At 38.7% G+C, this 13,793-nt stretch overlaps 1 protein-coding gene across 3 annotated transcripts in view; it reads right to left on the bottom strand.

The window, feature by feature from the left end:
* The window catches only part of Usp32 (ubiquitin specific peptidase 32), a 217,704-nt gene that overhangs the window by 49,543 nt on the left and 154,368 nt on the right, over positions 1-13,793 (bottom strand). For 2 of the 3 annotated variants that reach the window (XM_029562419.1, XM_029562426.1), the window contains exons 16-19: positions 8,790-8,949; positions 4,356-4,510; positions 2,454-2,535; positions 46-120 (exon numbers count right to left, since the gene is read on the bottom strand). In XM_029562419.1, the coding sequence (XP_029418279.1) occupies positions 46-120; positions 2,454-2,535; positions 4,356-4,510; positions 8,790-8,949 (472 nt within the window). The remainder of the gene's footprint in view (positions 1-45; positions 121-2,453; positions 2,536-4,355; positions 4,511-8,789; positions 8,950-13,793) is intronic. The other variant, XM_008831098.3, reaches the window with a different exon arrangement.

Raw genomic sequence — 13,793 nt, 5'->3', positions numbered from 1 at the left:
ATATATATATATAAAGAAGTATGTAAAAATAATATACTGACTTACCTTTGTGTCTATCTATTTTACTACTGTTTGCTATAAAGGACATTTCTTCAGGCCAGCTCATATCTTTATTGCGAACTGAAAAGACATATTGGAATGTGTTAATTTCTTATCCATGCAATTCATTTTCACTACATTGCTATGCTAAAAAATTAAGGAAGAGGCTTTTTCTAAATCAGAAACTTAAAAAAGTAAATTTTAGGCCAGGCGTGGTGGTGCACGCCTTTAATCCCAGCACTTGGGAGGCAGAGGCAGGCAAATCTCTGTGAGTTCAAGGCCAGCCTGGTCTACATAGTGAATTCCAGGACAGCTGGGGCTACAGGGAGACCCTGTCTCAAAAAGACCCCCTTGCCCCAAAAGTAAATTTTGGTAATAGGCTCTGAAACCATTCCTATTCTTTCTATAATTTGGAACAGTGTCTCACGTAGCCCAGGGTGGCCTTGAACTTACTATGTAGCCAAGGATAACCAGTTTCTACCTCCTAAGTGCTAGAATTACATGTGTATACCACTCTGTCTTGTTTCATGTGGTATTGGGGATTAAATCTAGGACTTTATGCATGCTATGCAAGTACTCTACCAAATGAACTGCATTGGTAGCTCCTTCCTAGTCTCCCCTTTTTAAATTGATTTTTTTTTTTTAGGTTAGCATACAAAGTAATGGGTATTATCATGGCATCTTCACACATATGCATTTTGTTCATTCCTACTCTTTTTACTGGGGACTTTAAAGTCACTTCATAGAATTAATAAGCTACTACTTTTAATTACCTATTTGAGGTAAAATTATACTTAACCATATACAGAAGTTATTAAAGCTTAGACACAATGAAATTTCCTAAACTTAAAACATCAGAAATATGAAAAAAATATTTTGTTTTATATTGTTTTGAGATAAAGTCTAACTACGCAGCCCTGGTTGGCTTGGAATGCACTATGTAGACTAGAGTGGCCTTGAAAGCACATACATGATCTGCTGCCTCTGCCTCCCGAGTGCTGGGATTAAAGGCAGGCATCACCACACCTGGCTGAAAGTTTTTTCATAAACTGTAACAATAGTAAGGATTGCTGAGGTAGTCTATTAATTTCATTACAATGAAATTAGAAATATTTTCATGAGTCATCACGGAAAAAGACACACCCAAAACTCAATAACATTAATGTGCCAATGTGCAAATTTATGAGTAGTAGCGCCATTAGTGAGGGGACAATGCTGAGAGTTAATATTGAAAGTCTAAGAGAGGGGCTGGGAATATAACATCCATATGCCTAGCAGAGATTAGGTTTAATCCTCAGTACTAGAGGGGAAAAAACATTGGTATCCTTATTCAAATGCAAGCCTGAAAATTTTAAGAAACTGTAAACCTGCAACTAAATTTAATTGTTGCTACCCACACTTCTCATCCCTGGTCAGTCTAAGACCATATATAGACAGGTTATTTATTTACTTTAAAAAATTATTTTATGTGGTCTTTTTGAGACAGGGTCTTCCTGCAGCCTCAGCTGGCCTAGAACTTGCTATGTAGGCCAGGCTGGCCTTGAAGTCACAAAGATCTACCTGCCTCTGCTGGGATTAAAGGTTTGTGCCACCAGGCCCAGCCTCACTATTATTTTATTTAGTTTTTTGTTTTTTGGTCTTTTTGAGACAGGGTCTCCCTGTAGTCCCAGCTGTCCTAGAACTCATTATGTAGACCAGGCTGGCCTTGAACTCACAGAGATCCGCCTGCCTCTGCCTCTGTGCTGGGATTAAAGGCGTGCACCACCACGCCTGGCCACTATTATTTTTTTTAAAGCAATCTAATTAGTATGTTAGAAACACATTAAGAGTTCAATGGATTTGCTTTATCGTAAACAATATGACAAGTTAACTGTTTTGGGAAAAAAAATTATAAAATGGGATTCCTAATAATTCTTTAGTTTTGCCCTAAAACTTAAGAGGAAAAGGCAGCAGGATCAGTAGTTAAGAGATCATCTTCACCTATATAGCAAAGTTCAAGCCATCCTGGGCTACAAGAGAACTTGTCTCAAAAATATGGAAATGAAAACTGAGTGTGGGGCACACACCTTTTATTCCAGCACTACAGAGGCAGGGGTAGGCGGATCTGTGAGAGAGAGGCCAGCTTGGTCTATACAGAGAGCTCTAGGTCAGCTAGATCTGTAGAGACCCTGTCTCAAAAAAAAAAAAAAAAAAAAAAAAAAGAAAAAGAAAAAAACAAATACAAATACAAACAGACAAAACAAAACCAAAAGTCACCAAACCACCCCCACTCCTAAATAAACCCAAACAAAAAAAACCAAAACCTATACCCAAACAGAAACATCAAAACCCACTACTCAACGTTCCCCCATCTATGATAATAACAACAAAAACCCCTCCCAAACCTAATACAGATGTACATTTCCATTGTGTACCTTCAATTACTAGGTGCTGCTCATCCTGGATTTTCAAATATTCCAACCTATGATCCTCGTCATCCAGAAGAGTAAGGTAGTTCTGTGGAGAAGGAGGGAATGTTTTTGTTAATTTGGTTAGTAAACTTCAAACAAATACAAAAATAAAAATGTGATAATTAACATTTCCTTGTATTTATATAATTCATCTTACAGATATTTAGTTGTTCACACCTATTTATAGTTTAGGTACTAAAACCAAGGAATTACAATGTGTTCTATCATTTAACAAAGATTCTCTATGTTCCTGAAACAAAATTTTACATAATTTGTGGGGAGAGTAGACAATTCATCACAGACCAAACCAAAGCTCACTGAAACTACAGACCTTGAAGAAAAAAAAAATTCTTTCTCTTTTGCACTTCTGTGAAAACGGAGATAAAGAACATTAAGTGACCTGCCCTTAGTTATACAACTAACAAACAGTGGCAGAATTAGGATTTAATGTCTAGCAAGGTAGATAGGGGTCCTGGATGGGAAGGAGGAATTTTTCACTCTGTACTTTGTACTGTTTGTGCTAGCAAGTGTTTAAGTGTTTGTTTTTTTGTTTTGTTTTGTTTTTTTGAGACATGGTCTCCCTGTAACCCCAGCTGGCCTGGAACTTATTATGTGGAACAGGCTGGTCTTAAACTCAGAGGTATTCATGCCTCGGCCTCCCAAGTGCTGGGATCAAAGGTGTGCGCCACCATGCCCAGCCATGTATAAATGATTTAAAAATAAATCCAAAATCAAATGTATATATATATATATTTTAAAGCAAAGTATTTGCCATTCTTTTAAAATGCAATAGCAATCTTTACAAGATGGTGCTGCTCATGGTAATCAACTATTCACGTGTATGCATGCACTAATTTTTTAAAAAGAATTTATGTGTATGCGTGTATTGCCTGCATGTAAGTAAGTGCACCCGTGTTGTGCAATGCCCTCGGAGGTCAGAAGAGGCTGTTGGATCCCCTGGGACTGGAGTTATGGACAGCTGTTAGCTGCTATGTGGGTGCTGGGATTCGAACCTGGTTCTTCTGCAAGAACAACCAGTGTTCTTAACTGCTGAGCCATCTTTCCAGCCCCCTCATGCACTAATTTAAAAGTGGAAATTTTCAAGCTGGGGCATGGTGGAACATGCCTTTAGTCCCAGCACTGGGCAGAGGCAGGTGGATCTCTGTGAGTTTAAGGCCAGCCTGGTCTACATAGTGAATTCCAGGTCAGCTGGGGCTACAGGGAGACCCTGTCTCAAAAAGACCCCCCCCCAAAAAATCAAGTTTTCATCTTAGAAATGGCTTTTAGCATAGCTATTATAAATGAAAGTCTCATATTCATGAAATATGATTTACTATGTTTTTTCAAACCCACGGTGTTCTGGTTTGCTTCTTCATTGCTGTGACAAAACACTCTGACCAATACTAACTTGGGGAGGAAAGGGTTTATTCAGCTTACATCTCCCAGGTCGCAGTTCATCAGGGAGCCCAAGGTAGGAACTCAGGGCAGGAACCTGGAAGCAGGAGCTAGAGTACAGGCCATGGAAGAACACTGCTTACTGGCTTTCTACCTGGGCCCTGCTCCGCCTCCTTTCTTATACAAAATAGGACCACCTGCTCGCGGGGGGAACCACCCACAGTGGGCTGGGCCCTCCCACATCACTCATCAAGAAGATGCCCCTCAGACCTGGCCACAGACCAGTCCAATAGAGGCAATTCCCCAACTGAGGCTCCCTCAACCCAGGTGTGTCTAAACTGTGATAACTGTGATAACTAAAGTTATCCAGCACACACGGCTTTATACATACAAGGCCAGTGCTCTACCACTAAGCTATATCCTCAGCATGATTTACTATCAGACTCTTTATGACTTGGAGATGCCTCTTACCTCACTATTGTACAGCCACAGGCGCATATCTTCTTCTTTGATTCGAAGCCTTTGAGACAGATATTCATGAATTTCCTTGATGGTTTGCATTCTACTAAAACAGCCTGTATAGGCGAGTACTCGCTTTAGCGGAGCATTTGGAGAAGGTACATTTCCTATGGTTATAGTAATCACAATAAGGAGAAAAGGAGATGTAAAAAACTAATAGACAATCAAACCTAAAACATGTTTCAGCAATGGAGGCCACACTAATTTAGGAAAAAAAGATGTGACATAAATGAAGAATACTTAACATTTTGAAAATTCGTGGGCATGTAGCACATGCCTGTAATCCCAGCATGTGGGAGGCAGGAGGATCAGGAATTAGGGTCATTCTTGGTTACATAAAGAGTTCCAGACCAGACTGGGCTACAAGAGACCCTGTCTTAAACAAACAAAAACAAAAACTGGAGCTGGGTAGGGGAAAGCTTGAGAATAAACACAGGTGACCCAAGTACCTTGACCTCAATTTGAAAAGAACAATAGCTGGGTGTGGTGGCACATGCCTTTAATCCTAGCACTTGGGAGGCAAAGGCAAGGAGAACTCTGAGATGTTCCTAGAGTGGCAACATACTGACAAAAACAACTGACATCAGTATATGGCTGCTCTCAGTTTGGAGACAATAACAAGATGAATTAAGATTTTTCTTAAGAATGGGGGAGAAGACTGGGTATTTAGGTCAGCTCATCATGTGCAAAGACCTGGGTTTAATGTCCAGAACTGGAAAATGAAATAAAAAAATCAAGAGTGGGGGCTAGTCAGGTATAGTGGAGCATGCCTTTAATTCCAGCACTCTGGAGTCAAAGGCAGGTGGATCTCTGTGAGACTGAGTTCAGCCTGGCCTACCAGCTGGGCTACAGGGAGACTCTGTCAAAAATCAAACCAAAACACAATGAGTGGGGGTGATTAGATTAGATTTGAATTCCACAGAGAGCTAATTCCAGTGACTTAATCCAGCTCTTAAAACACTGAATTACTAATCCCATCACTCTCTGTCATTAAGTGGGCTAATTACCTGATAGCAGTTATACTGAACAGAAATTGGTATAGATTTTATACGGCCAGACAGTATTTTTGGTTGTGAGCCTGAGCATTTAGTGGCTTCCCAGTTCTCTAGCCCAAGACAATATTTTAAAATGAAGCCAAAGAATGTTTCTGACTAAATAATTAACCTGTTGAAAAACAGAAGGAAATTATCTAGCTTGCCTGCCCAGAAGGATGACAGCAGAATGACTTTGAATTCCTGAAGGTTTTCAGGTGGAAATAAAGAAGACTGGCAATATGGCTGTCTCTCAGACTTTGAGGGACTGGTTGAGGACTCTTCACATATACACTAAATATAGCAAATACATTTGAAACATGAAGGGATGAAATGACAAAACATTATGGAAATCAAAGACAGGTGCCTAAATACTAGCTAAATATTTCACCAAAAATCTAGACAAGAGCTATAGCTTTAAATGGTTATTTCTGCCTTTAAGAGGCTATATTTTGTTAAGCAATCTCAAACAAAAGTATGAACTTAACATATCAATATAGTCCTTCTAGAGTATAAGAATATATTCTAAGGAGCTTTTTTTCCCCCATTCAGTCAGTAGTGACATGGTTGTTTTTGTTTTTCTCACATTAATTTTTTTTTTTTTTGCCTTTTTGAGACAGGGTCTCCTTCTAGCCCCAGCTGGCCTGGACCTTGCTATGTAGAGCAGGCTGGCCTCAATCTCACAAAGATCTACCTGCCTTTGCCCAACTGCTGGGATCAAAGGCGTGCACCACCATGCCCAGCTTAAATGTGTTGTTTTTTTTTTTTTGTCTTTTTGAGACAGGGTCTCCGTCTAGCCCCAGCTGTCCTGGAACGCACTATGTAGACCAGGCTGGCCTCGAACTCACAAAGATCCACCTGCTTCTGTCTCCCAAGTGCTGGGATTAAAGGTGTGTGCCACCACGCCTGGCTAAATGTGTTTTTAAGAGTCCTTATCTACTAACAATCATTTGCTTTATCAGAGTTTCCAAGAACAAGTAATTTTACCTTAGAACGAGTAAAAAAAGCCTAGCAAATAGCTGTAATGAATTGAGTATTTGACAAAGATGGGCATCATGTATAGCAGAACAAAACTCAATCATGATCAATTTTTAAACATGTAGTAAAGCGTATCTCGCAATATCAGCAAGCAAAAATAATCCTTAAACAAAATAAAAAATCTCCAATTACACATCAGAGGATTAGTTATAAGATTACAGCAAGAAAGAAGCCTTATAAAATTTCAAAATGATTCACTGATTGATTTCACAATTAATTAGTCAAGAATAAAGTTTCAAGTTAAGAATAAATTTGGAATGTCAGAAATATCATATTCTAGGATTCAGAAGCATATGCAAGTATTGTGCCCAAGTCAATCTCCACTGTCCTAGGCCACAATAAGAAAATCTGAGTTCTGGAGTCCAGACAGTTTAACTCATTAAGCAGGCAGCCATCTATGCATAATTTTTTTTGTGCTTATGAAGAGAACCAGCAAATCAGGAATTTAGAGAAGCAGCAAAAATCTATGATCTGCACAAGAGTTATAAATAGTTACTAAAAATGCAAGACTGTGTCTTGCCTCTCATGTTACCTTTCAAGGAGAATAAAAAATGGACATAATATGGGTGCCATGAAGGTAGGCTAATCTTTCTATTTACTGGAAAGTTATATCAAGAATGCTTCATAGAGATTTTATTTTATTTTTCCCTGATTTTGATGATTTCCCCAAAGACAAAGTTTGGTTATGTAGCAATCACTGTTTTTCTAGATTTCTTACCAAACAATATGTGAAATCATCTTCATACATTATCTGAATAAAAACACATTAAATAACTTTGCTCAAATTCAAAGGAAAGCTAGCACTTATAGAGAGTTGGTGGTTTAGGCTCAGAGATAATTATTATATAACATTCTAAGAATGTTAAAGACACAGTCTTAGAGTCTGTGAATGGATGAATTCAATTACTTTAAAATTTTTATTTATTTGCTTATTTATCTATTTAGTGTGTATATATGTGTACATGCATGTGTACCAGACATGCATATGAAGGTCAGAGAACAACTTGCAAAAGTTGGTTCTCTCCTTCCACAGTGTGGGTCCTGGGACTCAAGCTCAGGTTGTTAGGCTTGGTGGCAAATGCTTTTTATCTGCTAATATATTTAGGCAGGCCGAATTCATTACTTTTTTTTTTTTTTTTTGAGATAGGATCCTACTGTGTAGCCTCAGTTGGCCCAGAACTTCCAGAACTTGCTGTATAGACCAGGCTGGCCTGGAACTCACAGAGATCTACTCGCCTCTACCTCTCAAATGCTGGGATTAAAGGAATGTGACACCATGCCTGGCTCATAATTTTTTTTTTTTTAACCTCCCAACCACCCTTTTTTTTTTTTGTCTTTTTGAGACAGGGTCTTTCTGTAGCCCCAGCTGGCCTGGAAAACACTATGTAGACCAAGCTGGCCTTGAACTCACAGAGATCCACCTGCCTCTGCCTCCCAAGTGCTAGGACTAATGGTGTGTACTACCATACCCAGCTACAGCTCATTAAATTTTTATTGCTGAAGAATAATTTCAAGTATTTGCAAGGAAAAAGTATGTAAGAATTTGCCATCAATAAAAATTAACCTTAGAGAGGAATCAATGGGGAACATTTTGCATGTTATATATTAATGGGAATTTTTATATATGTCATTTCAATAAGCTTGTGTTAGTATTTTTTGTTCCTTTGTTGAGGGAGAGCTTGGTATTTCTCAAAGCCAATATATTGGGTTGGGGATGTGACTCAGTGGTAGAGCATTTATCTACCTACCATATGCAAAGTCCTGGGTTTAATCTCTACTGCTGCCATAAAATCACCACCCCCCAAAAAAAACCCAAAAAAACCTCTCAAAATCAAAGCAAATATATCATTTTTACTTTATATCTATTTGCTCTGTATTATCTCTTTAAAAAAGATTCTTGGCTAGCTTGAGGAATGTTCTACATTTTGCCAAAATAAAACTAATTCAAAAGATATTAACAAATTTGAATGGAGTTGAAAAGATTGTCTATGATTGGTAGACTGCATCTTAGGGATAACAACAATTTATAACAGCTTACTTCAAAGGAAAAAGTATATAAAAATCTATTTTATTTACTATTTTCATAAACTTACAAACTAGAAGAGGAACATAACTCTTAGATTTCTCCTCCAATTTTGCCTCCATCCCTGTTCAGTCTTGCGCATGACCACAGATCTAAGCCCTACAAGTGATTTACTGATTCTGTATGAAAGCAGATGGTATGTGAATTAGCACAGTGGCACCAGACTGAGCAACCTGATTTTTCAATTTTATTATTAAGGAAATGCATGGCATTCTTGCTGCATTCTTAAGTTACCTCTAGGTAAATGCTGAGGAAACATTCTCAGGCTCATCATACCCATATTCACCCAGATGTTAGACTGTTGTGTCCGAGTGGCAGGCTGCTGTCGCAGGAAGAGAAGATAGCGGGGAAATAATTCTAGCTCTGGCATGTTGGTCTTGCTATTCTTGATTACCTGTTTTTGTGAAAGATAAAAAGTGCTGATGAGGCTGGGCATGGTGGCGCACACCTTTGATCCCAGCACTGAAAGGCAGAGGCAGGCAGATCTCTGTGAGTTCAAGGCCAGCCTGGTCTACACAGTGAGTTCTAGGACAGCTGGGACTACAGGGAGACCCTGTATCAAAAGAACCCCCCCCCAAAAAAAAGTGCTGATGATTCTAAAAGAAGAAATAAAACCATTTTAATCTAACTTGAGGTTCTTTTAAAGACAGCATTGCACTATGTAGCCCAGTCTGGCCTTGAACCATGCTCTTCTTACCTTATTAGCCTTGAGTGGTGGGATTAGTCATATGTAACCATGCTATGACTTCTGACATTAGTTTTTTAAAATGCTCAACAACTTTATCACCTGTGTTTCAGTGGTTTACTCACACTTGTACATTTAAGTTGCAAAGATTTAAATATGCTCAGGCATCTGTTTCTAAATTTATCTTGCAAGATTAGAACTCCTTGCGGATATTTTCTCCTCTTAAAAGGAAAGTGAAGGGGAAAAACAATTTTAAATATTACCTCTGATCTACTATCTTGATGCCATAATTCTTATTACTTTCACATATGTCATGTATTATACAAAAATCACTGACTTAAAAAATTCTTTTTTGGGAGTGGGGAGGGAAGGTTATACAAGGAACCTTGGGGATAAAGGGAAAGAAGGAGATCAAAAGAGGTGGGACCACAGGAGACTGGTGTTTATCAAGGCAGAATGGGGAAAATGGGGACACTTTAAATGGGGAAACCATGGCAGAAGGGTTAGACAGGGAGGGAGGGAAGGAGGAAGGAGAGAGAGAGAGAAATACAGGAAATAATTATAATGCCTAGGTGGTTTTATGATTCCAGAGGAAATCGTATCAATCCAACAACCTAATGACAAATTATACATTATCTCTTCATGGGTCTATGTGTATAGCTAAAGGCTACATACATATAGCTAATCAGACAGAAGAAACCTTCCATGAGTTGTCAGCCAGGATGGTCCAAGAGACTCCCAAAATTACACAGGCTATTGCCACAGCCCTTGACGGCCTCCCAGAACTTGAAGGTAAGATCCTACTCTGAAGACAGAACATACTTCAGACACAGGATTTGAAGCAATAGAGCTGGAACTGAACTGAAATCGGACCTGAAGGCTAGCTCTCATAGCTTTGGAGAGCAATATGAAGGTGCCAACAGAAAACATCAATCCATGATCCAACACCAGCTTCAAGACCAAATAATCACATCAAGAGCCAGCACAGCACAGGCCATTGGCACTTTTACCTTGGGGGCAATCAACAGCTACTTAATTGGACTAAAAGCCCACTCAATGGGAGGAAAGTCATGTGTGGTACTGTAAACATAACTAAATACACATGCTTGGAGTGGTCATAGATCCTAGAGAAAACCCCAAGACTAATATAATTTCTTGCTATATGAAAAATATGTATCCTTGTATTTAGAGACAAATATCCCAGTTACCACTCATCAAAAAAGCTTATGGGGCTGGAGAAATGGCTCAGTGGTTAAGAACACTGGTTGTTCTTGCAGAAGACCCAGGTTTGAATCCCAGCACCCACATGGCAGCTAACAACTGTTCATAACTCCAGTCCCAGGGTATCCGACAGCCTCTTCTGACCTCTGCGGGCATTGCAATGATATGGGTGCACTTACCTACATGCAGGCAATATACTCATACACATAAAATAAAAATAATAAAATATTAAAAACAAACAAACAAAAAAGCTTATTTTGCACCAGTCAGAGACTATTACCAAGTACCACAACTGGTCATACACAGACATTGTCTATGAATTGCCCAGGCCTAAGTAACACATCTATAATGCAACCTCTACACTTAAGGTGCATGGAACATAGAACAGGGATAATGAAGACAAAACTAATGAATCTCTCAATTCTCATTAATGAAGATCCCTCATGCAACAGAGGGACAGGAATGCAAAAGGTCACAAACAGCTAAAACATAGAGATTAAGAGTCTACTGAACACTGGTCCTTAGACAGGACTCCTATATTAAACTTCACCCACCCAGGGCTCAGGGACCATCATAGAAGAGGGGGCAGAAAGATTGTAAGAGCCAGGGAGGAGGTGCATGACCATATGGAAACAGAGTCCTACAAGCTCCTAGGACGCTGCTCATATGATTCTATGGCAATGGTGTCAGCATACACAAGTCCCATGCAAACTCAATCAGATAAAAACCCAGCACAGAACTGGGGAAATGAACAGCAGACCCCAATCTTAGCTGAAGAAATATTGGCAACTGATTACTGCTAGGTGATGAAGAGCTGATCTTTCTAAAACAAGGGACTCTAGATAGGCTGACTAGACCTCAGTGGATGGACTTGCACTGGGGAACATCTGGGGACACTGACTTGACATAGTGGGCCTTAACACTGATAACAGAGTATATGGTTTCCAGTGGGGGGGGGCTATGGGAGGGTGCTGGTGGGGATGGGGGTATAAAGCTGATTATGATTGTTTGAGATATTCTGTATGAAATACACAAAAATTCAATAAAAACAAATTTTAAAAAATCATTTTTAAATTTTAAGTTTTTATGTATCTTGGAGGTATGTGCACGTGGGTGCAGGTGCCCATTGAGGCCAGAAGTCATCATATCCCTAGAAGCTGGAGTTATAGGTGGTGGTGAGCCATCTGATATGTTGGGTACTGAACTTGGGTCCTCTGCAATAGCCTAGCCACTAAGCCATCTTTCCAGTCCCCAAATCACTGACTTTTTAAGAGCAAGTTCATGAAGCTAGAGTTACAAATAAAAAAACTATGATAGTATTCATGTCAGTATCTATATTATGCTATTCCTAGTAATGAGCATATATTTTCACCAAACCTTACCATTGTTCGTAATTTCAAAACTTTCATTTTGTTAATACATAGATTTGCAAATTTGTTGCTTTATTCCTTATATTACTAGTAAAGACAAATAAAAGCATTCTACAAAGTTCTTATATGCTAGAGCTCACCACTTGAAAGACTTTTTTTGGTGCTTTTAAATTTCAAGTTAACTGGTAAACAGTAAAAGGACCTTTCCTTGATGCTTTAAAATATTGGAAGAGGGGACTGGAGAGATGGCTCAGCAGTTAAGAACACTGACTGCTCTTGCAGAAGACTAGGGTTCGAATCCTAGCACCCACATGGCAGCTAACAACTGTCCATAACTCCAGGTCCAGGGGATCTGACAGCCTCTTCTGTCCTTCACGACACAGGTGAACTTACTTACACGCAGGCATAACACTCATATGCATAAAATTAAAAAAAAATATTAAAAAAAAGATATTGGAAGAGGGGCTGGAGAGATAGCTCAGCAGTTAAGAACACTGACTGCTCTTGCAGAGGACCTGAGTTCAATTCCCAGCATCACACGGCAGCTAACAACCACCCTAACTCTAGTTCCAGGGATCTGACACTCTCTTCTGACCTCCATGGGTACTGCACGACATGGGTACACTTATACACATGTAGGCAATACACTCATACACATAAAATAAAAATAATAAATAAAAAATATTTTAAAAAAGATACTGGAAGAAATAAAACTTTTTTACTCTCCTAGACTGGTATCAACAGCTCTGGTTTCTTATGCTTTAGAATATGATTTTGGAAAAGATGAATAATTCAGCAGCTACTTTCAGATGAAATAAAATCGTATCTCTGGCTGAAACTTTACTGGTAATAAAGTAGGCTTAATTTTCTAAGATAGGGTATTTTTGTTAGCAAGTTAAAGTTTATTTTTTTCTATGAGCTCCTGCATACACATCTATACAAATATTCATTAACATTTCAATTAGTTTATGAACTTGTTAACTTCAGTATCTTCCAACAAGAGAGACAATATAATTCCTTCATCAAAAAATCAGTTTAGGGGTAATCTTTACAGAAAGTAGAAGTAATAAATGTGTATCAAACATTAATCTTGACTGAAGAGCAGCAGAGGTGAGGAGAGGTAGAGACATTAAAACATTTATTTAAAAATTTTCTTAAATATTTTTTTATTTATTACTTTTATGTGTATGTGTGTATTGCCTGCGTGTAGGTAAGTGCACCCGTGTTGTGCAACGCCTGTGGAGGACAGAAGAGGCTGTCGGATCCCCTGGACCTGGAGTTATGGACAGTTGTTAGCTGCCATGTGGGTGCTGGGATTTGAACCCAGGTCTTTCTGCAAGAACAACCACTGTTCTTAACCACTGAGCCATCTCTCCAGCCCCTATTTAAATATTAAAAAATTTTTTTTGGAGGCAGGGTCTCATGCTGTTGCCCAAGCTGGCCTAGAAATTTTGGCAATCCTCCTGCCTTAGCCTCCCTAATACTGCTATTAGAGGCATCAGATACCATGCCTAGCAAAACCTTAACCTACAAAGATATTCATAGTGTCTACATGAGATTAGAAACAGAAGCTTAAAGGTGGGCATAGTGGTACACTCCTATAATCCCAGCCATTTTTGAGTAGAGACAGGAGAATTATTGTTAAGTTTTAGGTTAGTCTGGACCACACAGCAAGATTCTGTCTCAAAACAGTCCTCATGCCCCCCACTATGGAGATAAAACACATAGGATATAATGTGATACTATTTCACAAAATTATCCACACATATTCATTCATGTGTATGGATAAATGTAGAGGGATGTTCTGAACACATAATAAAAGGTCAATAGCACTTATTTGTAAGGAGAGAATATGATCTTTATTCTTATTTTTCTGTTATTTTTCTAAATTGTTAGCTAGTTGAAACTGCATGTATAAACAAAACTTTTTTTTTTTTTTTAAAAAAAACAGTATGATTTTTG

This window comes from Nannospalax galili, unplaced genomic scaffold (genome assembly GCF_000622305.1).
Source record: "Nannospalax galili isolate Female #2095 unplaced genomic scaffold, S.galili_v1.0 scaffold1430, whole genome shotgun sequence".
Taxonomy (NCBI): domain Eukaryota; kingdom Metazoa; phylum Chordata; class Mammalia; order Rodentia; family Spalacidae; genus Nannospalax; species Nannospalax galili.
The sequence above is the reverse complement of the archived record's forward strand: the minus strand, read 5'-3'. Positions and strand labels throughout refer to the sequence as shown.